General features: G+C 39.3%; 1 protein-coding gene across 3 annotated transcripts in view; it reads right to left on the bottom strand.

Moving 5' to 3' along the window:
• The window catches only part of LOC140204237 (phosphatidylinositol-binding clathrin assembly protein-like), a 132,315-nt gene that overhangs the window by 57,975 nt on the left and 47,180 nt on the right, over positions 1-27,160 (bottom strand). For all 3 annotated transcript variants that reach the window (XR_011887563.1, XM_072270779.1, XM_072270778.1), the window contains exons 2-6: positions 11,676-11,818; positions 6,618-6,693; positions 6,282-6,384; positions 4,193-4,286; positions 1,016-1,127 (exon numbers count right to left, since the gene is read on the bottom strand). Coding sequence is in view for 2 of the 3 variants with exons in the window: in XM_072270779.1 (XP_072126880.1) it covers positions 1,016-1,127; positions 4,193-4,286; positions 6,282-6,384; positions 6,618-6,693; positions 11,676-11,818 (528 nt within the window). In the remaining variant the exon portion in view is untranslated. The remainder of the gene's footprint in view (positions 1-1,015; positions 1,128-4,192; positions 4,287-6,281; positions 6,385-6,617; positions 6,694-11,675; positions 11,819-27,160) is intronic.

The following is a 27,160-nucleotide window of genomic DNA, read 5'->3' as shown; positions in this document are numbered from 1 at the left end:
CCAGAGGATGGGCAAGGAGTATAGTGAGAGGGACAGAGGGAGAAAAAGGAGAGAGAGAAAAAAATTAATAGTAAATAAATAACGGATGGGGTACAAAGGGGAGGTGTGAGGTCACTTCTCTAACTTCCATTAATGCCCCATCTCCCCTTCATACCGCATCTGTTATTTATTATTATTAATTATTAGTTTTTCTCTCTCTCTCCTTTTTCTCCCTCTGTCCCTCTCACTATACTCCTTGCCTATCCTCTGGGCTTCTCTCCTCCCCCTTTCTTTCTCCCTAGGCCTCCCGTCCCATGATCCTCTCCATTCTCCAGCCTCATATCCCTTTTGCCAATCAATTTTCCAGCTCTTAGCTTCATCCCTCCCCTCCTGGCTTCTCCTATCATTTTGGATCTCCCCCTCCCCCTCTCAAATCTCTTACTATCTCTTCTTTCAGTTAGTCCTGACGAAGGGTCTCCGCCCAAAACGTTGACTGTACCTCTTCCTATAGATACTGCCTGGCCTGCTGCGTTCACCAGCATTTCTTGCGTGTGTTAATAGAAAATGCACAACAGCTTATGTTCAGCACCGCATGTTGCAGACAAACTGAACAGCTATTTTAAAAAATTAAGTATTCTGCAAGAAGTTGTTGAAATAGGAAATTCTGCTGTTGATGCCACAACTTGCAGGTTATGTAATAGCACTGCTATTTGGACAAGAAAGGCACTTAAGAATATGCCACAGAGATATTTTAAACTTGCAAGATTTTCAGAACAGATTAAAATTAAAACAAAAATCAATGAAATTTTATCACTTATTATAATTGATAAATGGTCTGCATCACATTAGGCACTGAGTTAATTCCAAAACTATATCTGCATGGAATAAGTTATTATAATACCTTGTGCTGCAAGTTTGAATCTATAACATTTTATTGTAACAACATTTTTGTGATAATTAAGTCTTGTTCAACTGAAAGCAAACATACATACATACACACACACACACACACACATTTATGCACCCTGTTGCCTACCCAGTAAGTTGATGATCCCTTCATTGTAGGCAGCAAAAAGCCTGATGGAATCTTTGAACAGTAGCATGAAGGCAGCATTTATTACTCCATTAGTTAGTTCGTTTGGATTTGCCTGCATCCAAAGAAGAAAGGGGCATTAAACGTCAAAGCTAAAATTGACATGCTATGCTTAAAAGGGTTCATGAACTTGAGCATGTGCCAACCACTTGCTGGTAAGTGGTGTTCTTTGACAAGCCAGCACACAACACCACCCCATTTATCAACACTGGACCTGGTGATATTATCGTAAAAGTTACACCCATTAAAACTCTGTTTTACAACTTATCCAAAACTCCTATGTTCAAAAGTGAAGGGAATTCAGTTATTCCATTGCATATAATGACCACATCTGATCCAAATATGAAGTGCTTTATTCTGTTAATATTTAAGTCACTACTTCAATAATTGACAGCTTCACTTAGCATATTACGGCTACATTTTCCATAGGAAATAGAAATATCAATAATCAAAACATATTGCAGATAGGTAAATTGACCTACACCTAACTTTCTTTAGAACTAAAATGCCTTCAGAGGATGAAATAATATTATACTACTATAGTCTAAATCTATAGCCTTTTCAATATTTTGTGTGGTGCATATGATGCACCATAAAAAAAACTTCCAAACTGTTAACAATAGTAATAACGTTAATGAAGTTCATACATACTAATCAAAACAAGAAATTGCATTCTGGTACCTGCCTGTCCATAACCCTCACCCATACTAACATCGTCAGGTCTAATACAGAGGCAAAAACGCAGTTTTGTCACGCAGTCTGAGGTGCACCGAAAACAAAGAGGCCTGCTTCACTGAAAGAGATCCTCATTAAGACGCATGCAGAAAGATTAACTATTGACATCTTTGCAAATGACTGATGAAGTTGGCTATCTTCTCACTGAAAAGAAGCTATCCGGAAACTAATTCTGAATACATGTATTTGAGCAATTCAAAGAATACTCCAAAGTAATTTAGTTTGTTATTTGCCTAGACTTTAAGATCCAATACAAACAGCCCAGTGGACACTCGCATTTGATTCTAAAATAATAATGATTAAAATATAGTTTGTACAGACGAGTTAAAAGAATGGGTATTTTGGAGTGGCAGAGGATTATAACTGGGAAAAATACAATGCAGAGCTCAAGACCAACTCCTTCAGATAAAACAGCAACATTTGGGCAATGATTAAATTTCAATCTAGAATTAATATCTATCACACACTGACTGCCAAAGGAAAAGCATCAAAAAGTAACAAAGTATCTCTATGGGGGTAGTTGAGAGGGGTTCATAAACATACCATTCTGTAAAACCAATGTAAGACCTAATAATTTCCCTCAAGAAATGCTTTTTTTAAAGTGGATATTTATTCAAATTAAAATCAGTAGGGCCATCATGAAAATTCTTACCTCACACTGCAACAAAAGATTCCAACCCCAAATCATCTCCTTTCCTAGGTTTCAGTGAGGTGCAACTTTAATTAATTGGCTGCAGCAATACATGTTTTGAATGGTATTTTTGTGCCAAAACAAAAAAAATGAGCTATCAGCCTGGAACCATAAAATTCTTCAGAGTACCACAAGGTAACTAAATAGTTCTGACACAACAGGTGAGATAATGTGAAGAATTTAAAAAAGAGCCAAGTTAGTGGACCAAAGAGCAAGGTTAGAGATACAATGTCAAAAATATTATGGAAAGTTTTAAGGAGGAATAAATCAATGCATAGAAAGAACCCAGTCAACTGGGGAGCAAAGAGATCTAGGTGACTGAGGTTTAGGCTGCATAAGTTTATGCAGAATAGAAGTGAAAAGAATATATTGGAAAAATAAAATTTAAAGATAACAAAATGCAGATTTTAAAATATTCTTAGCTGATTCTTTGCATCACCTTTTCAAAAACATTATGACAACTGGCACTTCAAATTGAAACAGCATTCTAATTCTAGACATAGTAGCAACCTGAAAGATAGGTTTCTATGAATGTCATCTGTTGATTTCTCCTAATTATGGGATTCTTATTTTTTATAATGCAAATGTGATGTAAGAATAATCTTACTCAAAAAAATCATTTATTAAAACAAAGAATGGTAATATTAAAAAATGGTAGCTGGCAAGGTTTGTGGAGACTCATTTGTTATCTTTCCTAAAGAATTGTCTGTTATCTGTCAAGTAGGGTACCGTGCACAATTCTGATTTGATGGAGACAGACGTGAGAGTACAGAGGAACATCTGGAAAAGTTCTGAAATGCCCGCTTTGCTGCCGCTGCTGTGTGGTAACTGGAATCTCCAGAGCAGAAGGCCCCGAAATCCTCGGCTTTGTGTGTTTCAGCAGCTGGGGAGAGGTCGAAGGTGCTCGGGAGGCTGTATCGGAGAGGCTGGTAGGAAGCTCGAAGTTTTCGGACAGATGGACTCGGTGTCGGCTGTTTCCAAGGCATCGGCAAGTTGACGGTGCCTGGAGGTTTATGGCAGGGAGTTACTCCCTTTTGCTGCCTGCTATCAGGGACTCGGGAGTCGATCAACTCGGGGACTTTTGAGACTTTATTTACTGTGCCCATGGTTTGTTCTTCACCAAATTATGGTATTGTTTCACACTGCTGTAACTATATGTTATAATTATGTGGCTCTGTCAGTGTTAGTCTTTGGTTTGTCCTGTTTTCTGTGATATCACTCTAGAGAAACATTGTATCATTTCTTAATGCATGAATGCATTTCTAAATGACAATAAAGAGAGGACTGGGTGTTCTCATAATCTAATCTAATATTTTTGAAATTAGAAAATGATAATTGCATTTTAAATTTGGAACATATGATGTTTCTAAATTATCAGACAGATATATTATACAAGTATAATTGCAATACAAACACAATGGTCACATCAATAACCAGTCTCATCTATTTGCTCTGTACTTTTGTCTCTTTCCATCCATAAATTATCCAGACATTAACTATCAAGGTAATAGAAAGGGAAGGAAACAACTTTAAAAAAATTCAAACAGAACAATGAAGTACTGCGATAATTTCAAGATGTTCCGATGTAAAGGAGGCACATTTAAAGGCAGAGTTCAATTTCCAATAAATCTTAATTTTTAATACAAATTATTTCAGTTGGTCACTTGCAAGGTTATAAAAATACTTGCACGTACATCAAAATCTAACAGTGCATCAAGTTGATTCTGTATTAGTGGCAGTGTTTTCAGCAATTTCTCTGTATTCATTGTTCTCATTACTCCATCCGTCCTACAAGAATACATAAAAAGTCATTGCACGTTTCATTTACAAGTTAATATTGTTAGATAAGAACTTCTCCTATGCATCATCTGTTTGCTAAGAACATAAACCCCTGTTTATAGGCATTGTTTTTTTAAACAAAAGAGCAAAAATATCAAAATTTGGGCTTCTATCCAGATCTATCATAATTTTAAGCAGTTGCGCTGTCAGATCACAAAGCTGAACATGCTACAAATCCATTCCGACCCAAAATTAAAAGCTTGCAGCATTTTTAAACAGAATATAGACATTTCATGCAAGTTAATAAATCCTATTAAATTTTCTGCTATTGCTCAGTAAAATTAAGACAACTCTTTTGAACAACAGTGTATATTCTCAAGAGAAGTCCCAGGATTAATTAAAAATCAAACCAAAGCAAGGCAATGATTGCACAGCGTTTATGTAGACATTAAACAAAAATGTAACCAATCAAAAAACAATAAATAGATTTACAAATAGAAACAACTAAAATAACAAACAAAATGAAAAATGAAGAAAAATTACAAAATTAAAACTGGTTACCAGGAAAGTACTGAAATTTACATTTCAGGGCAGAACATCGTAAAATATTCCTGATGAGAATTCATTAGGCTGAAACTTTAAACATTTTCCTCACTAATATAGTTTTAACTTTTATTTTAAACATTCTTATTCCAATTTTATAAAAAGTAACAAAGACATCATACTGATAGCTATAGCAGCATTATAATAATTACACTGCAAATACAGTGGATTCTGGTTAATTGAGACAGGGTCAGTACATTTTGACCCAATTAAGCAGTTGCCCCAATTAGCTGATTTCATAAAAATAATTAAAAGGTATAAAAACAAAACTACCATTTAACTGAGTAACGAATTATGTATTTAAATGAAAAACAGAACAAATCAGAACACTACCAGTACCTCTACAGTACTACAAAAGTGGATAAGTTCTGAATAGTTATCGATGGAGAAATTCATCTGCTAGTGAAATCATTTCATTTTCACTCCCAGTCGTTTCTGGCATCTCCAAGCCAGAATGCTTGAAACCACAGTGGACAAAACAGTTCCAAATTATTTTGCTGCTTATTTTTTTTTTAACCAACTATCAGTGATAAATATCACTGCTTTTTGAACACAAACACACGCAACTGATGCTATTTAAAAACTAATTGCTGTAAGCACAGTGCAGTGTAACAGCCAGACAAGTGCACACAGCTGTAGTGAGTCAGAAACTGTTAGGATACAGTCTCCTGCCTGAATAAGCTGGCATATTGTCCAAAATAAATGAAGGGAATCCCAGCTATTTTTTCGATTTAGATTTTATTCTTTAAGAGTTGTCCCAAATAAACAGCTGCCCTGATTAACTGATGGCCCAATTAACTACAAATTGTATGTGTACTTCCTCACCTGACCTATTTAACAATGTGATTCCACATTTGTAAACAACAAATGCAGACTGAAAATGAAACAGAAAGGGCAGTTCCTTCAAGGGGCTTGAAATATATTTTCTTAACCAGCCACTCACTGCACTGAAACATTAACTTTGTTTTCTACAGACACTTCCTAATCGGTTCAGTACTTCTAGCAAATTTTAATTTCATTTCAACATGGGAGTAAATTGATAAGAATACATCTCAAATACCAACTTGTCTGTTTTCTTTACAGTTGTTAATTAGCTTTGCTAAGTGCTTCCAGAATGTGTTTCAGAATTTTAGTGTTTTCAGATTTGTTTTTCTTCACTTGTACCAAATATAAATGTGTTCCACCCATTGTATTTAAATTGTTTGGCAACCTTGAAATTTGGTAAAAGTACATTCAAATAATAGCCTCACAGTGATGTCAATTATGGAGTTGTAGTATGTACCAAGTACCATTTTGACATTATTTTCATTGAAGTATCTTATAGAATTAATTTTATATTAATTTGCTATATTGCCATATTTATTAATGTCCAGCCAGTTCAGCAATACTTAAATGTCATACCCTCTCTTCATTTTAGTGAAGTCAAATGCCATTAGTCTGTAGGAGAGTGCTTTCTCATTTAGGTATCTGCTGTACCGTCTGATGAAAGTTGACATATCGTATCCTATAAAGGTAAAAGAAATGTGGTCAATGATAATTTTCATGCCTTCTTCTCAAACCATTAAGTCCACTTCAACTACTCCTTAAAACATGTTCAAATATCTGTAAAGATCATTAAAACTTATTTTTAGATGTTTATTTATACTATCAATGTTAAAAATCAAAAGAAAGTTAACCCATTCTTTCGATTAATTTTTTTGTTAAAATCATACCTAAATAATTCACTCACAAACTTACCTTGCATGGCACTTTTATCCAAAAAGTTATTCAAGTTGAACAATGTGTTTCTTGAAGCCAAATACTGGATAAACCGCTAAAAGAGAAAAAAAAATCTGATTCAAATCTCAGATTACAATTAATACCCAATTTATTTGATCTAAGGCACCCATGGAAAGTATTTACTATTCTGCTGCTTCCAAATGGATTGCTGGTCCTGAACATAAATGAGCAAGAAATTTCAATAATGAATTAAAATAAATTAATAACAAGTCCAAAACCAAATTTTGAGAATTTGGCTAAACTGATACATTGATATTCTTCTGTGCCATTTTTCTGCAATATATATCTCCCTAAAATTGACTTTAAAAGTCCTTAAAAGAAATCAAAATTTGTAAATATGAACTCCGAAAACCAAAATAATGGCCTCCTTTTTTCAGGAACAGCTTCTGTGGGGGAGAAATTTTTCACATTAGCAGTACTCCGCTTCACAGCTCTGACTGCAAAAGCAGCTCTAAAGTGAATGCAGTGCAACCAGCGTTCTTTCATCAGCTGGAAAGTATTGGAAAGAAACAAGTCTATGCTACACTGGTGGGAGAGCAGGGGCAGAATTCTCCTGGAAGCACAGGTAGAAGAACCTGCACAGGCTTCTGATAAATTGTACATGCAAGGAACAGTTTCCTTCTGAAAAGTGAACCATGTGCTTAGCTGGGGATCTGAAGTTCTCAGTGCCATTTTGTATGTTTTTTTTCAAACAAAAAAGCCCCAGGGTTTCAAAGGGAATATGAATTAGAACATTGAGTGGAAGATCCAAAGCATGCACTGTCACAACAGCAAAATGGACACATTAGTGAACAAAGGCCCAGCTCACTCTGAGCTCAGGACCCCCCTTTAACTGTGTGGCTCAGTTGCTTTGTGCTGCTATACTTAATGCACCTTCTTCCCAGTAAGACCACCATTTAATTTACAAAACCCAATTCATCATATGACTGTGGTACATATTCACAAGCTTAAAACAACTTTGACAGTAGAGTTAATGAAAAATTTCCATTTGCAAAGGTAAATTGATACCTTATAAAACTCTATTATTATGTTTTTTTTTCTCTCTGCTAGATTATGTATTGCATTGAACTGCTGCTAAGTTAACAAATTTCACGTCACAGCCATGATAATATACCTGATTCTGATTCTAATTCTCTGCCTAGAGCTGGCTTAATTGTTTATGGGTAGGATCAAAATAAAGTCGATCACTTTATCATTTTACAAAATGGCAACAGCAAACATCACAGTGAAATTAATAAACATGTGGGACAGTGAGATATAAATAGAAATCTGACAATCACTACAGAAGAATGCATAAACCATGGTTGGAAGCTACAACTATCATTTTCAATAGATTACTAGTGTGGTTTGAGTTTGTTTTATTATGCTTCCTAAGGAGTGTGACCAACTTCTAAAGGCTAAGATGATTCTAAACATTTGTATATATTTATTATGATGGAAATTAGGTAGGCTCAGGCTAAATGACTTCATTTGAAAATAAAGTTTCAAAAGACAGTTCAAGATAAAGTAAAAGACTAACCTTCGGAAGATACATAACAGATTTCAGGAAATTAATAAAGAACTTTATATAGACATCCGCTAGTCTCATGAGACCATGGATTTGCGCCTTGGAATGTTTCCAGGATGCAGGCCTAGGCAAGGTTATAAGGAAGACCAGCAATTGCCCATACTGCAAGTCTCCCCCTCTCCACGCCACTGATGTTGTCCAAGGGAAGGGCATTAGGACCCATACAGCTTGGCACCGGTGTCGTCGCAGAGCAATGTGTGGTTAAGTGCCTTGCTCAAGGACACACACACCGCCTCAGCCAAGGCTCGAAATAGCGACCTTCAAATCACTAGACGATCGCCTTAACTACTTGGCCACACGCCAACACATAAAACTTTATGAATTGTTTTAATTAAAGTAATACTGGATTTAATATCTTCCCTTATACTAAATAGCTTCCCTTAAGTGAATCCTACAATGCTTTGGATTATAACGACACTTGCAACTATCTTGGGGAGAGGAAGAAAACCACACTTTTGCTGAGCTGTATCGATACCAAGTTGGTTCCTGGATAATCATTTTCTATTGTATGGTATGTAGAGATAAAGTATTATCACCGTTATCATAGCCTGGAACTAAAGCACCATCCACAGAGCAAGAATTTCAGGTTGTATACATTTTCTGATAATAAATGGAACCAGCTGAACAGCTTTTGTACCAGCCAATAGATCCTGCTGCTTGCCTCAGCCAAATCAAATTAAACACATTATTTCTGTTCCAGTACAATGTGGCTTCTGTGCTCCAACAAAACTGTTAACAGAAAATCAATTACATTTCCTGGAAACTCTACAGTCATACCTTGTGCAAACTGGAAGGTTAAGCTGTTTAAAAAAAAAGAGGCATATACGCCAAAATGTCAATAATTTTCATTTTAAAAGAGTGCATTAAAGTTTAACCTGTGGTATATTTAATCGACACAATAAATAAAACCTAGCTGCACAAAATAATCGTCATGATCCTGGCACATTGAATACTTCATAATTTCCTTTCTTACGGGAGTGGGAAATAAATGAAAAAAAAGTTAAAACAATATAGAAAGATTTGTTTTTCAAAAACTCCAGATGTTGGAAATTTGAAGTAAATAGAAAATGCTGGAAACACTCAGCAGGTCAGATAGTATCTGCAGAAAAAGAAAAAAAGGGTTAATGTTTCAGGTCAAAGACCATTCATTAAAATGATAGGAAAGAAAACATGCCTGCAATTTAAAACTAGAAAGCGAGGTGAGAAGGCAAATGAAAAACTGAAATTTTTTTTTAATACAGGGAATACCCAGCATGCTAATGAAGAGATAACAATTGAGCTTATAATATGAATGGCTTGTCAGTTCTGATAAAGACTAAGAAAGCGAGTTACCTAATGTGGCAGAAGATTGGGCCTTAATGTAACAGTGCGAGAGACGATAGAAAGATCAGTTGGAGTGGGAGCTGGACAGAGTTAAAGTGCCAGTCAACAGAGCTCAAAGACACCCTTGCAGACTGAACACAAATTCTCCACACACAAAATGGAGGAACTCAGCAAGTCAGGCAGTTATCAACTACTCTGTGACTTGCCGAAATCCTACAGCATTGTCTGTGCTGCTCAAGATTTTCAGTAACTGCAGGATCTCCTCTATAAATTCTCTAGTGTTCACTCAATCTTTGTTCGGTTTTGCTGATGTAGAGCTGACATACATAGATGGGAAGCACAAATGAAGGACCACATGTAGTGTATGAAGGGGAGTTGTAAGTGGAAATGAAAGAAAGCGTGTGTGCACGCAATGGTGAAAATTGCAAAGCAACTATCCCTTGAATGGAAAGGCTGGTTTGCTGGAAGGTAATGACTACATAACTCCATTGTTGCTCTGTACAGAAGGACAAGGGTTGAGGTAAATGCAGGAAGCAAATATGATGCAGTTGAGGGCTCTGTCAACTATGATAAAGTTTCAGAGCTGAGCGAAGCATCACATTTTGGAGGCAGCTGTATAGAAAGTTTCATCACCACAGTAAATATGATGGACATTCACTCTGGTGTTGAATCTTTCCATACAGCTGCCTCTGAAAGTGTAACAGAATCCTGAGATGAAGATGGATGGAAAGTATAGTTAAGAGAGCGATGAGAGTCTAGAGGTTTACAATGCCTTAATTTCAGATGATGGGCAAGCAACTAAGCAATTCTCATTACTAGTTGCCATTTATTAGCCTAATCCAGAATGCTACGTTTTGCTGAATGCAGACTTAGACTGATTCTGAGGAGCTGCAAATGGAAATGAATGTTCTGCTATCAAAAGCAAACAACCCCCTTTTTCTACATAATAGGAGGAAGATCATCGATGAAGCTGCTAATAGATGTCTTGGGGGATGGAATGGTTGATCCTTTGTGTAAAGTGCACTTCAAGTCATTGGGCTTTTTTTGATGCCCCATATAACTGGATGCCTTGATGCTGCACTTCACTTGGTCAAGAGCAATTATTCTCATCTCATCTCTAAAATTCAGCTCTTCAGTGATGCTAATGATTAAATCTGGAGCAGTGTGGTCTGGTCAAAACCTGATCTGAGCACTTTGAGGAGGTTATTTAATAATACAGTGGCTGACAGGCTTTAATCACTCTGTCAATGCCCGAATATAGACAGGTAGTAATTAACTGGTTGGATTTGTCCTGTTTCTTTGCTAACAAAGGTCACACCTGGCTGATTTTCTACATTGCCAGGTAGAAGCTCATGTTTGAACTGTAGCAGAACAACTCAGCTGGATGGACAGGTACTCCAAAGTGCTGGTCCTCACTGCTATTGCCGGCACATGGTTTGATCCTGTAGCCTTTATGCTTTCAGCCTTAGTATTTTACAGAGTGATACGAATTTAGTAAAGCATGGCTTCTGTTATGATGGAAATTTGAGGGGACAGCCAAGATGGATCATGTATTTGACACAAGAAAATATACCAGGTTTCATAATTGCTTTTTAATGGCTTGTCTGATCTCAATGACAGATGTATGACAATAATCACAGGACAGCCCTCGATAGTTGAATGAGTAAACCTACTGCCATTGTTATCCTGGCTGATATAAATAATTATCAATGGTTGCATTGGTGATTGGTGAAATGGGAGAAAAAGCTGTTTTAGAAAATAAATTATGCTTCCACCTGTCCAAATATCTTTTAAGTCAAACATTTAAACAAAGTGCAGAAGCAGAAATCCTACTACTCATAGAAGGCCTGCACAATCACACAAATACATTTTTCATTTAAAAATAATCTTCGAAGCTACCCAGGTGGGATCCAAATGCAGACTATAAAAAGCAGAAAATGAGGTCACAACTATTTCTGATCAAAGGGATATTAATTTATAATGTTAACTTTAAATCTCTTCACAAAAGCTGTCTGAACTGCCAAATAATTGTTTTTATTTCCGATTTCCAGCATTTTTAGTTTGTTTTGCTTTCCATGTGTTGACAATAACCTTTTAAATGGCAATAGTCATTTGATAACACTTACCTCATTCCCATACATCATCAAGTGATGTGTTGTGATTAATGCCTTAAACACTACAACCCAACTGCTGTTGGTTGCCCTCTCAAATAAAGTATCAGCCATCTGTGGTATGTTCACATTCATCTCATTGGTACACTGGATCAAATCTAGAAGAAACCGAAAGGAGAGACAGGAGAGACATTTATGATGCATGATGCTGTTGCTATGTCTATTTGAGATTTTAAAAATTGCTTCCACCAACAACTTATAAACTTAACTGAAGCAAACTTGTATGATCAAAGTTACCTTCCTCTACTCGTTAAATGTAGCTGTAGCTTTGATTTGGTATTACCATTTTAAGAGTTCCAACTGATAACATGCATTAAGTGAATTTAATTGAAGCTTTTGATGGCATATCTTACAACAATTCACAGCAAAGCTGGCAGTGAACACTTTATGGGGTAGATACAGTACAAGAAATATAGAAAGACATCAAAAATTATTACTTGAGTCACATGAAAAATGGAGTGGAGAGAAGAAGAACATAAATCCTATGGTTTAAGTAGCGTGGAAAGGAAACTTGTCTTTGTTCAACAGGAATTGTGTATGAGACACTTGACAGCAGTTGTATAGTGGCAAAACTCATAAATATACAGTAATTATACAAGCACACAGCAAAACCAAAGGCTTTTCCAATTTTCATACAGCTTAAATAAATGCAGAAGATAATTTTCCAGAATATGCACAGGATAGTTTTCTGCCTCATTTTGTCTTGAATTAAGAAAGATTTAGCACTAAATCCTGAGCTGGTTTTATTTAGTAGCCTAATAATGCATGAATCTTCATTTAATAGCCATCATAATAAGATCAGTTCAATGCAATATCCTGGAGAGAAACAGGGAACAGTAAAGTTTCTGCATTTGGCTAATGCTGGCTTCAATGTGATCAGATAACACTGAGTCTTTTAAGAGACCCGTAGATAGGAACATGGAGCTTAGAAAAATAGAAGACTAAATTCTAGGCAGCTTCTAGAGTAGGGTATGTGGTCGCACAACGTTGTGGGCCGAAGGGCCTGTAATGTGCTGAAGATTTTCTATGTTTCTAGAGACTGGGCAAGTCTACAAGGTAAAACCAAAGCACTGCAGTGTGAATAATTAAAAATGAAGTTGCCACACCAATTTATATCTTAAAGGGACCAGAGGCAATACACAACATAAGTGATTAAGTGCACATAATCCATAGAGGAAGCGTGGACACAGGCCCTTCGGCCCAGTGAATAAATGCTGACCATTAAGCATTCATTTTAAACCTTAAGTTAGTCTAACCCGGTTTATTCTCCTCAGAACTCCATCAACTCTACCCTAACTTCTGCTAATCACTCAAACATTAGGGACATTTTATACTGGCTAATTAACCTAAGAATCTGCACATTTCTGCGATATGAAAGAGTATCCCGAGGGATACCAAAGGTCATGGAGCTATGATGCAGTGGCTTACCCAGCTGCACCACTGTCCCATAACAAGGCAAAGACTAGTGTGAATCCTAGCAAACTGGAAGAGATATAGAGAACATCACAACAGAGCAGCTTTTTAAAAATATGAAGCAATTTTTCAAGCTTTTGAATCCAGAGTTTATCCAAATTAAAAATCACAAGAACACAGAAGAAAAGTAAGAGCTGGTGGGTTCCAAACCAAAATTTTTAAAGGAAATAGACAAATGCATTGAAAAATTAGTCAGGCCACCTACAAAACTAGTTCAAAACCAATCCTTCAGACAAGTTAACTGAATTTAAGAAAAATAGTGAAAAGCAATTCTGATGGTAATCAAGGAATTAAAGACCAGTTTGCCAAAAATTTGTTCTGAAATTACTGAACTCTAAAGCAGATTGAAAATTCGTGCAAGTCAATACATATAGAATAGCTTACGTCTGCTAAACCAGTTTAAAATTTTCATTAAGTGACAGATTGAAGATAGGGGAATTCCTACCATGGATTTTCAGAAAGTCATTTGATACATTTCCTGTTAGTAAACTTTGAAGCTCGTGAAACCAAAGGCAAATTTATTAGCCCTGTTATGTAATGGACTCAATGGCAAGATGCAAAGGATCCCCAAGTAAACATGACAATCTATGCAGGAGATCTATCTCAGCTCATCACTCTGCAACTGGGTCCTGAATTTCTTGTCAGACCATTCATGGACAGTGAGACTGGGCCCTCACCTGTCCTCCACTACTATCCTGAACACTGGTATACCACAATGTTGTGTATTGAGTCCCATACTCTACTCCCTCTTCACTTATGAATGTGTACATGCATTTAACACCAATACCATCGTCAAATTTGCAGACGACACAACAGTGATCGGGTTGATCTCCAGCAGAGACAAATCAGTGTACAGAGCAGAGGTACAGAACTTAGTGAGCTGGTGCTCAGAGAACAACCTGTCTCTTAATACAGCAAAGACTAAGGAGCTAATTATCAATTTTGGAAAGTCACGGGATAATGAGTATGCTCCAGTCTACATTAACGGAGACATAGTGGAGAGAGTGTCCAGTTTCAGGTTTCTGGGAATACATATCTTAAAAGACCTTACATGGTCCACTAACATCACTACAATAGTTAAGAAAGCACAGCAATGCTTGTTTTTCCTCAGGATGCTGAAGAAAGCTGGTCTACCTGAACAGATGCTGATGACCTTTTACTGCTGCACCATAGAGAGCATCTTAACATACTGCATCTCTGTGTGGTATCTCAGTTGTACAGCCGCGGATAGGAAAGCACTTCAGCGGGTCATCTCTAGCGCACAGAAGATCATTGCGACACAGTTCCCAGCCCTGGAGGACACTTACAGCTCTCGCTGCCTAAGGAAAGCTACAAGCATCTGTAAGGACAATACACACCCATGCAATCATCTGTTTGAACTTCTTCCAACTCGCAGACGTTATAAGATTTTCTACGCCCACACTTCCAGACTGAAAAATAGCTTTTCCCCCAGAGCTATAATTGCTCTGAACCAATCGACCAAGCATCATCCATAAGTTCATTATATTGCTACTTTAATACTGGTTTTATGGCTGTCATGCATCAGAGTTGCGCTTTTGTACTGCTGGGCATTGCACTGATACCCCAATCTTATTGGACTATGTTACTTCCACATTTTTAGCAATTTATGGTAGGTATTAGGTCATCCACTTTGAATCCATGTGAAAGTTCATTTGCTATACCTTTGTCATTTGCACAGTCATTCAATGACTAAAAGCTTAGTATACTATTGAGTCTGAGTAACATTTTTCTGTATCTCTATGGCACACACAAACTTAAAAAACTTAAGTGAATGAATTTGATTGTAAGTTTGAATGAGGTAGATAGGGTTGTGAAAAAGCATATGACATGTCGGCCTTCGTCATTCTGGACATTGAGTGTAAGGGTTGGAAATTTCTGTTGCTGTTGCATAAGACTTTGGTGAGACTACACTTGGATTATTGTGTATTTTTGGTCATCCTGTTGAAAGAAAGATGTCATTAAACTAGAAGGAACTATTAAAGGTTTTCCAGGATTTTGTCTAGTCTTGGGGTTGCTGAGTTACAAGGAGAGGTTGCATAGACTAGGACTATTCCCTTGGAATGAATGTGGGAGATTAACTAGGTGAGGAGGTCAGATGCAGTGTTGGTTAAATTGACAACCACTGCCAGCGAGTCCCAGATGACTTCTTCAGCTAAGTGGCTTCTTTACCTTTCCTACATTATTAATCAAAATGTGCTCATGTATTCAGTCAGCCACATTTCTTCACCAAATCAGCTTTACTTCTCTCAGGCCCAGAAACCACCTGCAGTGGAATTAATGGGCAGTCTGTTCACCTACAATGAGGAGGAGGGAATGGGGAGGGAATGGGGTGGGAAATGCTTTTAGAAACAATATTCCTGGTGGGCCAAAGGGCTTGTTTCTGTGCTGCTTACTCTATGGGACAGAAAGCAGCTGTTTGGACATATTTATTGAAGAAAGCTAATTAGCACAGGAACAACTCTTCGGCCCACAATGTTGTGCTGAGCAAATTAAATTAGTAATCAAATACCCAACTCATCCAATCCCTTTTGTTTGCCACAATTTCCAGTCTTCCACTTCCTGCACATTCATTTGCCCATCTAAAAGCCCCTTGAAAAATATTGTATTCGCCTCCACTACCACCCCAGGCAGCAATTCCAAGCACCCACCACTGTGGGGTGTGGCGGGGGGGGGGGGGGGGGTTAAAACCTCCCCTCCCCATTAGGCTGTGACCACAACTTTTCTACGGTTTTTTGCAGCCATGGACAGAGCAGTTGCCATACTATGCCCTCTGGTAGCTTGGAAAAAAATACTGGCAGTTTAATCTGTCTCTCATAATCTTATCAGCTTCTATCACATCTCCATCAGCCTCTGCTGCTACAGAGAAAACAACCCAAGATGGACCAACCTCTCCTTCTCGCTCATACCCTCTAACCCAGAGGGCATCCTGGTAAACCTCTTCCACATCCCCTCCAAAACCTCCACATCCCTCCTATAATGGGGTGATATGACTGAATGCAATACTCCAGTCCATCTCATCACCCTTTACTCCCTGTATATCCATGACTGTATCGCCACTCACAGCTCTAATCTGCTAATTCAATTTGCCGATGACAATACATTGATTGGCCTTATCTCAAACAATAATGAGATGGCCTATAGGGAATAAGTCATCTCTCTGTCACAATGGTGACACAGAGAGAAAATAATCTCTCCCTCAATATTGCAAAAGCAAAGGAGCTGGCTGTGGATTACAGGAGGAATGGAGACAGGCTGACCCCTATTGACATCAATGAATCTGGGGTTGAGAGGGTAAAGAGCTTTAAGTTCCTCAGCATCCACATCACCGAGGACCTCGTGGTTTTGTACACACCAGCTGTGTGGTGAAAAAGGCACAATAGCGCCTCCTTCACCTCAGACGGTTGAGGAAGTTTGGAGTGGGCCTCCAAATCCCAAGAACTTTCTACAGGGGCACATTTGAGAGCATCCTGACTGGTTGCATCACTTCCAGGTATGGGAACTGTATCTCCCTTAATTGCAGGATTCTGCAGAGAGTGGTGTGGACAGCCCAGCACATCTGTAGTTGTGAACTTCCCATGATTCAGGACATTTACAAAAATAGGTGTGAAAAAGGGCCTGAAGGATCACTGGGGACCCGAGTCACCCCAAACACGATCTATTCCATCTGCTACCATCTGGGAAACGGTACCGCAGCATAAAAGCCAGGACCTAAAGGCTTTGGAACAGCTTCTTCCATCAGGCCACCAGACTATTTAACTCATGGTGATTTGAGTGTATTTCTATGTTACATTGACTCTTCTCTTTATTATAAATTATTGTAAATCACCATGATTGCACATTGCACACTTAGACAGTGACGTAACAAAGATTTTTACTCCTCATGTATGTGAGGAATGTAAGAAATAAAGTCAATTCAATTCATACTAGGACACTGATTAATAGTCTTATTACAGTTAGGTAGGTGTCCTTGAGCCTGGTAGTACATGCTTTTGGGCTTATGTATCTTCTGCCCAGTGTAAGGCTGGGAGAAGAGAGAATATCTGGGGTGGGTGGGTCTTGGATTTTGCTGGCTGCTTTACCATGGCGATCAGATCTGTGGACAGAATCTGTGGAGCGGAGGCTGGCTCCACAATATGTTAAGCTGTGTTCATCATTTTCTATAGTATCTTGCAATCATGGGCAGGGCTGTTACGTATCCAGAAAGAATGCTTTCTGTGGTGCAACGATACAAATTTGAGGGTCAAATTTCTTTAGCCTCTTGAGGCAAAGTTTTCTTGACCCTAGTGTCAAAGTTGGACCAGGTCAGGCGATTGGTGATGTTCACTCCTAAGAACTTGAAGCTCTCAACCCAGTCACCCTCTCAACCTCAGCATTGTTGGTATAAACAGTAACATGTGCACAGACCCTCTTTCTGAAGTCAACGACCAGCTCTCTTGTTTTGCTGACATTTAAGGAAAAGCTGTTGTCATGACAACATGTCACTATGCTCTCTTTCTCCTTCCTGCTCTCCAATTCATTGTTATTTGAGTTACAGTCCATTACAGTGGTATAATCTGCAAACCTGTAAATCAGGAATTCCCGACCTGGGGTCTGTAGATCCCTGTTAATGGTATGGGGCCATGGCATTACAAAAAGGCTGGGAATCCCTGCTGTATATGGAATTAAAGCAGGATCTGGCCACAAAGTTGTGAGCATTTAGCAAGTAGAGTAGGGGGCTGAAGACACAGCCTTGTGGGGCACCAGTTCTGAGGGTAACTATTAAAGAGGTGCTGCTGCCCTACTAATTGCCATCTATTGGTCTGGAAGTCAAAGATCCAGTTGCAAAGGCAGGCTTTGAGTCCAAGATCAAGGAGATTAGTGATGGGTTTGCTTGGAATTATAGTATTGAAAGCGGAGCTACAGTCAATGACGATAAACTAATGCAGGGGTTCCCAACCTTGGACCAATACCATTAAGCAAGGGGTCTGAGGATCTCAGGTTGGGAACCCTTGGTTTAATGCTTGTATCTTGATTACAGTACCTTGCTTACAGTGCCTATAAAAAAGTATTAAATTATTCCTCTCCCCCCACCCCAGAAATGTTCATGTTTTATTATTTTACAACAGTGAATCACAGTGAATTAAATTTGGCTTTTTTGACACCGATCAACAGAAAAATACTCTTTCGTGTCAAAGTGAAAAGAGATCTCTACGAAGTGATCTAAATTAATTAAATAAAAAAAACACAAAATAATTGATCGCACATGAATTCACGCCCTCCAAGACAGTATTTAGTAGATACACCTTTGGCAGCAATTACAGCCTCGAGTTTGTGTGAATAGGGCTCTATCAGCTTTGCACATTTGGACACTAAGTTTTCCCCATTCTTCTTCGCAAAACTGTTCAGGCTGTCAGATTGCATGGGGATGCTGAATGAACAGCTCTTTTCCAGTCCGGCCACAAGTTCTCAATTGGATTGAAGTCTGGACTCTGACTTGGTCACTACAGGACATTAACTTTGTTATTTTTAAGCCATTCCTATGTAGCTCTGGCTTTATAGTGGGGGTCATTGTCTTGCTGGAAAACAAATCTTCTTCCAAGTTGCAGTTCTCCTGCAGACTGCATCATGTTTTCCTCCAGGATTTCCCTTCATTTTGCCCTCTACCTTCACAACCCTTCCAGGGCCTGCTGCAGTGAAGCATCCCCACAGCATGGTGCAGCCACCATCATGCTTCACAGTAGTGGTGGTGGTGTTTTTGATTATGTGTTTGGCTTACACCAAGCAGCGTTTAGTCTGATAGCCAAAACTCTTGATTTTGGTTTCATCAGATCACAGAATTTATTTTCAGCTGACTTTAGAGTCTCCCACCTGTCTTCTGGCAAACTCTAGATAAGATTTCATGAGAGTTTTACTCAACAGTGGCTTTCCCTTTGCCAGCTGCGACTGGTGAAGCACCTAGGCAACAGTTGTTGTATGCACAGTCCATCTCAACCATAAGCTTGTAACTCCTTCAGAGTTGTCATAGTCCCTTGGCGACCTCCCTCACTCGTCCCCTTCTTACACAGTCATTCAGTTTTTGAGGATGGCCTGCTCTAGGTAGATTTATAGCTGTGCCATATTCTTTCCATTTCTTGATGATTCCAAGGGCAGTGACTTGGAAAATTTTTCTGTATCCATCTCCTGACTTGTGCTTTCAATAACCATCTTGAGCAGTGGTCTGGAGTGTTTTGCCTTCATGGTGTAGTTTTTACCAGGACTCTAGCTCACCAGCAGTTGGACCTTCCAGATACAGGTGTATTTTTACTAGTCAATTGGAACATCTTGATTACACTCAGGTCTCCAAAAACAGATTTCCATTTAACTAATTATGTGACTTCTAAAACCAACTGGCTGCACCAATGATGATTTGATGTGTCATATTAAAGGGGGGGGGGGGTGAATACTTATGCAATCAATTATTTTTTTGTTTTATATTTGCACTTTAGATCACTGTGTAGAGATCTGTTTTCACTTTGACATGAAAGAGTCTTTTTCTGTTGATCAGCGTCAAAAAAGCCAAACTAAATTCTCTGTGATTCAGTGTTTTAAAACAATAAAACATGAACACTTCCAAGGAGGGTGAATACTTTTTATAGGCACTGTAATGGTATTGGTCCATGACATTAAAATGGTTGGGAACCCATGGTCTAGATGGTCCAAAGATGAGCGCATGGTCAGGGAAATGGTATCAGCTGTAGACCTGTTTCAGCAGTATAGGAATTGCAGTGGTTTAAGGCTGCCTGGGAGGCTGGAGTTAAGGTGTGCCATGACCAGTTGCTCAAAGCACTTCATGGCAGTGGTCGTTAAAGCACATTATCTAGTTCTTCTTTGGCACTGGGATAGTAGTCGTCTTCAGAATGAAGTAGTAGGTTGTTAAAAATGTCAACAAATACAGAAGAAGAGGAAGAATCTGAGCCAGAAACTGTGGAACTGAAACAAGAAATTAAAGAAGAACCAGCAGATCTGCACAGGATCCAAAGCAATGGCCAGGGACATCATCCAGGTCACATGCTTTCTGTGGATCTTTCTCTTATAGACTGATCTTATGGCTGTAACTGTGACTGTAAGTTTAGATGCATTAGAGGCTGTCTGGTGACTTTCCAGTCTCCTGATGCATAGAATACATTAAGCTCATTGAGAAATTATGTGCTGTTGTCAGCAATGCTGCCTGACTTCATCATATAACCCATTATAGTACAATTGTTCTGCCACTACTGTCAGCTGGTCTGGCAATCAAGCTTGGACTGCCTACATTCTCATCCAAATCTTTAATATAAATGACAGACAGCAATGAACCGAGCACTAATTTGTGATACATGCTGCTCACAGGGTTCTTGTCTAAAAATAGAACCGTCTATCACAACCGTCTATTCTAACATCAGGATAATTTAGTATCCAGTTGACAAACTTGCCCTAGATTCCATGTGATCTAAATTTCCAGCATAGCCGATCTTGTGTACCTTGTCAAAGGCCATACAAACAATGTCTACTGCATTCCCTCATCGATCTTCTGGGTTACCTCATCAAAAACTAAATTTGAGGCAGACAATTGCCTCCACACAAGTCATGCTGACTATCCCCAATTAACATTTTTCCTTCCAAATGTATACACGTCCCATGGTTCAGAACTCCTTCGAATAACTTACCCATCACTAAAGTTAAACTCACCATTTTCTTGTTTCAAGGCTTTTCATTTATAACCTTTCTTAAAATAAAACAACAGTATTAGTCATTCTCCAGTCCTCTGGAACCACAGTTATCAATGGTACAACTAACTCCACAAGATGCCCTGTAATTATTTTCCTTGCTTCCCAGAAGTTGCTGAATCCACGGAGTTCTTCCAGAAGGTTTTCTGGTACGTGTTACAGCATATTTAGTCTCTTGTACCTCAGTCTTTCCCTCCATGATCAGCACATACTCAACAATTATCCGTACAGCATTTTCCTCTTTTCTGTCAACAATGAAATAGTTATCTGACAGGTTGTTAAAATTTCAGTTAGCAGTGAATTAATGAGGCAGATTTGTCCTGTAGAAACAGCCTTCTGCTCTACTCTCTTTTCACTAAGCACAGCTCCAATGCATATTTAAGTAGGCTGACGACACAACTGTCATTGTCTAAATCAGCATATAAGAGGAACCAAGAGGTACCATGACAACAACCTCTTACTCAATGTCAGTAAGACCAAGGAGCTGATTATTGACTTCAGGTGGAGGAAACCAGAGGATCATGAGCCAGTCTTTGACTGGTGGTGGAGAGGGTCAGCATCTTTAAATTCCTTGCTGTTATCATTTCAGAGGATCTGTCCTGGATTCAGCACATAGTGCCATTACAAACAAAGCCTCTACTTTATTAGAAGTTTGTGAAGATTTGGTATGTCATACAAAACCTTGACAAACTTCTATAGATGTACAGTGGGGAGTACATTGACTGGTTACATCATGGCATGGTATGAAAGCACTAATGCCCTTCCGTGGAAAAGCCTACAAAAAGTAGTGGATACAGCCCAGTCCAACATGAGAAAAGCCCTCCCCACCATTTAGGACCTGGACTACCAGGTTCAGGAACAGTTTTTACCCCTCAACCATCATGCTATTGAACCCAAAGGGATAATTTCACTCAGCTTCAGTTGCCCCATCACTGAACTGTTCCCACAACCAATGGACTCACTTTCAAGGACTCTTCATCTCAAGTTCGATATTTATTGTCTATTTATTATTTTGCTTTTTTGTTGTTTCTTTGCACTTTGATAATAAATTTTACTTAATCTTTGAAATGGAAATTAACTAAACTAGTTTCAAAAGATTTTTATTTTCGTATGACCAGTTTGAGATCAGATTCCAGAAACAAACTACTGTTATCCAACTCAATGCATTACCCTGTTCCTTGCAGTTTATTTCTTTGGAATACACATACAATGTGAATAAAATGATACGTTTGGATTGTCCATTTTTCCCACAAAGAATTAAATGAGAGAAATTAGTTACACAAATATTGCAATTGCACCATAGCAAAGGATTTTTATGTGCAATATACTATTGTTATTAATGGAATTGCAAAGAGAGAAAACAAGAAAATAGCATTGAACTGGCCCAATGACGCAAGAAGTATGCTCATGCTAATAGTTCTTGCTAATGCTAATAGCCACTTTGTTTTTCCTCAAGCATATCGGGATCACTGCTGACTAGTAGACCTTGATTTTTACACCATGTCTGAGATGGTCAGTTTAATATGTTTCTTAATGTAACAATAATTATAGTTAAACTTAATCGAAAGGCTACTTAAAAAAAACATGAAAGGCAACTGGACCAGAATAAGGGAAACATTTATCAATTCTAGAAATAAGTCTCACACCATCACCAACCTTATTGACTCTGGCGATGTCCCATCCACCGCCAACCTCATAGTTTCCATAGTGACCATCCTGCGCTTTCCTACGCTGCATCAACGACTGCATTGATACTGCTTCCTGCACCTGTGCTGAACTCGTCAATTTCATCCACTTTGCCTCCAACTTCCACCCTGCCCTCAAATTCACTTGGTCCATTTCTGACATTTCCCTCCTATCCACCAATGTCTATTATAAACCAACGGACTGTCACAGCTACCTGGACTATACCTCGTCCTATCCTGCTACTTGTAAAAATACCATACCTTTCTCTCAATTTCTCCTTCTCTGCCGCATCTGCCTCAGAATGAAGCTTTTCATTTGAAAACAAAGGAGATGTCCTCCTTTTTCAAAGAAAGGGGCTTCCCTTCCTCCACCATCAACGCTGCCCTCAACTGTATCTCTTCTATTTCACGCAAATCTGCTCTTACCCCATCCTTCCACCACCCTATCAGGATAGGATTCCTCTTGTCCTCACCTACCACCTCACCAGCCTCCACTTCCAGCACATAATTTTCTGAAACTTCCACCACCTCCAACTGGATCCCACCACCAAACACATCTCCCCCCCCCCCTTACTTTCCACAGGGATCACTCCCTTGTCCATTTATCCCTCCCCATTGATCTCCCTCCTGGCATTTATCCTTGCAAGCAGAACAACTGCTACACCTGCCCCTACACCTCCTCTCTCACTACCATGCAGGGCCTCAAACAGTCCTTCCAAGTGAGGCGACACATCACCTGTGAGTCTGTTGGGCGTCATAAACTGTGTTCGGTGTTCCCAGTGTGGCCTCCTGTATATCAGTGAGACCCAACATACACTGGGAGACCGTTTTGCTGAGTAGCTACATTCCATCCGCCAGCAGGATCTCCCAGCATCCACCCATTTTAATTCCACTTCCCATTCCGATATGTCCATCCATGACTTCCTCCACTGTCGTGATAAGGCCACACTTAGGTTGGAAGGACAACACCTTATACCCTGTTTGGGTAGCCTCCAACCTGATCATATGTACATCAATTTCTCAAACTTCCAGTAATGCCTCCCCCCACACTTCACCATTTCCTATCCCCTTTTCCCCCTCTCATGTTATCACCTTGCCTTCTCCATCACCTCCCTCTGATGGTCCTCTCCCCCTTTTTTTTTCTTCCATAGCCTTCTGTCTCTTTCACCAATCAACTTCCTAGCTCTTTGCTTCATCCCTCCCCCTCCAAGTTTCACCTATTGCCTGGCATTCCTCTCTTCCCTCCTGCCACCTTTCAAATCTACTCCTCAGCTTTTTATCTCCAGTCCTGCCGAAGGGTTTCAGCCCCAAGTGTCGACTGTGCTTTTCTCCCCCACAGATGCTACCTGGCCTGCTGAGTTCCTCCAGCATTTTGTGTGTGTTGCTCTTTCAATGGATAGATAGAACTGAGAAATTCTAAGGGTAGAAAGACCCTAATGGGAGTTAGCTACAGGCCCCCAAACAGTAGTCTGGATGGAGGGTGTAAGTTGAATCAAGAGTTAAAATTGGCATGTCGCAAAGGTAATGCTACAGTTGTTATGGGGGACTTCAACATGCAGGTAGACTGGAGGAATCAGGTTGGTACTGGACCCCAAGAAAGGGAGTTTGTGGAGTCCCTCCGAGATGGATTCTTAGAACAGCTTGTACTGGAGCCTACCAGAGAGAACGCAATTCTAGATTTAACGTTGTGCAATGAACCGGATTTGATCAGGGACCTCAATGTAAAGGAGCCATTAGGAGGTAGTGACCATAATATGATAAGTTTTAATCTACAATTTGAGAGGGAGAAGGGAAACTCGGAAGTGTCAGTATTACAGTTGAACAAAGGGAACTATGGTGCTATGAGGGAGAAGCCAGCCAAAGTTCAACAGAACAATACCCTAGCAGGGATGACAGTGGAACAGCAATGGCAAGTGTTTCTGGGAATAATGCAGAAGGTGCAGGATCAGTTCGTTCCAAAGAGGAAGAAAGATCCTAAGGGGAGTAAGGGGAGGCCGTGGCTGACAAGGGAAGTAATGGACAGTATAAAAATAAAAAAGTATAACATAGCAAAAACGAGTGGGAAGCTGGAGGATTGAGAAACTTTTAGAGCAACAGAAGGCAACTAAAAAGGCAATACGTGGAGAAAAAATGAGGTACGAAGGTAAACTAGCCAAGAATATAAAGGAGGATAGTAAAAGCTTCTTTAGGTATGTGAAAAATAAAAAAAAAATAGTTAAGAACAAAATTGGGCCCTTGAAGACAGAAGCGGGTGAATTTATTATGGGGAACAAGGAAGTGGCAGACGAGTTGAACAGGTACTTTGGATCTGTCTTCACTAGGGAAGACACAAACAATCTCCCAGATGTAATAGTGGCCAAAGGACCTAGGGTAATGGATGAATTGAAGGAAATTTATATTAGGCAGGAAATGGTGTTGGATAGGCTGTTGGGTCTGAAGGCTGATAAGTCCCCAGAACCTGATGGTCTGCATCCCAGGGTACTTAAGGAGGTGGTTTTAGAAATCGTGGTCGCATTGGAAATCATTTTCCAATGTTCTATAGATTCAGGATCAGTTCCTGTGGATTGGAGGGTGGCTAATGTTGTCCCGCTCTTCAAGAAGAGAGGAAGAGAGAAAACAGGGAATTATAGACCAGTTAGCCTGACGTCGGTGGTGGGAAAGATGCTGGAGTCAATTATAAAAGATGAAATTACGACACATCTGGATAGGAGTAACAGGATCGGTCCGAGTCAGCATGGATTTACGAAGGGGAAATGGTGCTTGACTAATCATCTGGAATTTTTTGAGGATGTAACTATGAAAATAGACAAGGGAGAGCCAGTGGATGTAGTGTACCTGGACTTTCAAAAAGCCTTTGATAAAGTCCCACATAGGAGATTAGTGGGCAAAATTGGGGCACATGGTATTGGGGGCAGAGTACTGACGTGAACTGAAAATTGGCTGGCTGACAGAAAACAAAGAGTAGCGATTAACGGGTCCCTTTCAGAATGGCAGGCAGTGACCAGTGGGGTACTGCAAGGTTCAGTGCTGGGACCACAGCTGTTTACAATATATATTAATGATTTAGATGAGGGAATTAAAAGTAACATTAGCAAATTTGACGATGACATAAAGCTGGGTGGCAGTGTGAAATGTGAGGAGGATGTTATGAGAATGTAGGGTGACTTGGACAGGCTGGGTGAGTGGGCAGATGCATAGCAGATGCAGTTTAATGTGGATAAATGTGAGGTTATCCACTTTGGTGGTAAGAACAGGAAGGCAGATTATTACCTAAATGGAGTCAAGTTAGGAAAGGGGAAGCACAGCGAGATCTAGGTGTTCTTGTACATCAGTCACTGAAAGCAAGGATGCAAGTACAGCAGGCCATGAAGAAAGCTAATGGCATGCTGGCCTTTATAACAAGGGGAACTGAGTATAAGAGCAAAGAGGTCCTTCTGCAGCTGTACAGGGCCCTGGTGAGACCACACCTGGAGTACTGTGTGCAGTTTTGGTCTCCAAATTTGAGGAAGTGCAGTGTAGGTTCACAAGGTTAATTCCCGGGATGGCGGGACTGTCATATGTCGAAAGATTGGAGCGACTAGGCTTGTATACTCTGGAATTTAGAAGGCTGAGAGGGGATCTTATTGAAACATATAAGATTATTAAGGGATTGGACACGCTGGAGGAAGGAAGCATGTTCCCACTGATGGGGGAGTCCAGAACCAGATGCCACAGTTTAAGAATAAGAGGTAGGTAATTTAGAATGGAGTTGAGAAAAAACTTTTTCACCCAGAGAGTGGATATATGGAATGCTCTGCCCCAGAAGGCTGTGGAGGCCAAGTCTCTGGATGTTTTCAAGAAAGAGATGGATAGAGTTCTTAAAGATAGCAGAATCAAAGATTATGGGGATAAGGCAGGAACTGGGTACTGATTGTGGATGATCAGCCATGATCACAGTGAATGGCGGTGCTGGCTCAAAGGGCCGAATGGCCTACTCCTGCACCTATTGTCAATTGTCTGTTGTCTATAACACTGTTAGTTTTACTTACAACATGTGATAAAAGTGATTATATAAACATTAGATAACAAAAACAATAGACAAAGCTGTTTGTATAAACTTGGCTTTGTTTCTTATCTACTATGTAAAGTATATAAATATTTACTAAGAAATACAATTCAAGCCCAAGCAGGTGCATGGCTGCCAATTCAAACAGAACATTAAAATCCCCATGGCCAAGTGTTATTGGAATAATCTCAACCCAATAAATCATAAAAAAACAAATTGGGGGTTGGGGGGGGGGGGGTGGTGAGAAAGAAGAGCCAGGAAACAAAGAATGAATTCATAACTCAAAATTTGCCTGCTCTAGCTATAGTTAATTATCTTGCTATTGAACTTTTACAGGACAGACCTATGAATTTAAATTGGAAAGATAATATAGAATTTGAAGTCTATACATGCTAGAATTTGTACCACACTATGTGGGATAAGAAAATCTACCCTGATCTAATAACACAAAATATACAGAACTGTCCAGGTGACTCAAATGAAAATTCCAGT

Source organism: Mobula birostris, chromosome 10, assembly GCF_030028105.1.
Source record: "Mobula birostris isolate sMobBir1 chromosome 10, sMobBir1.hap1, whole genome shotgun sequence".
Classification (NCBI taxonomy): domain Eukaryota; kingdom Metazoa; phylum Chordata; class Chondrichthyes; order Myliobatiformes; family Myliobatidae; genus Mobula; species Mobula birostris.
Note: the sequence above shows the minus strand (reverse complement) of the source record. Positions and strands in the feature narration are given on the sequence as shown.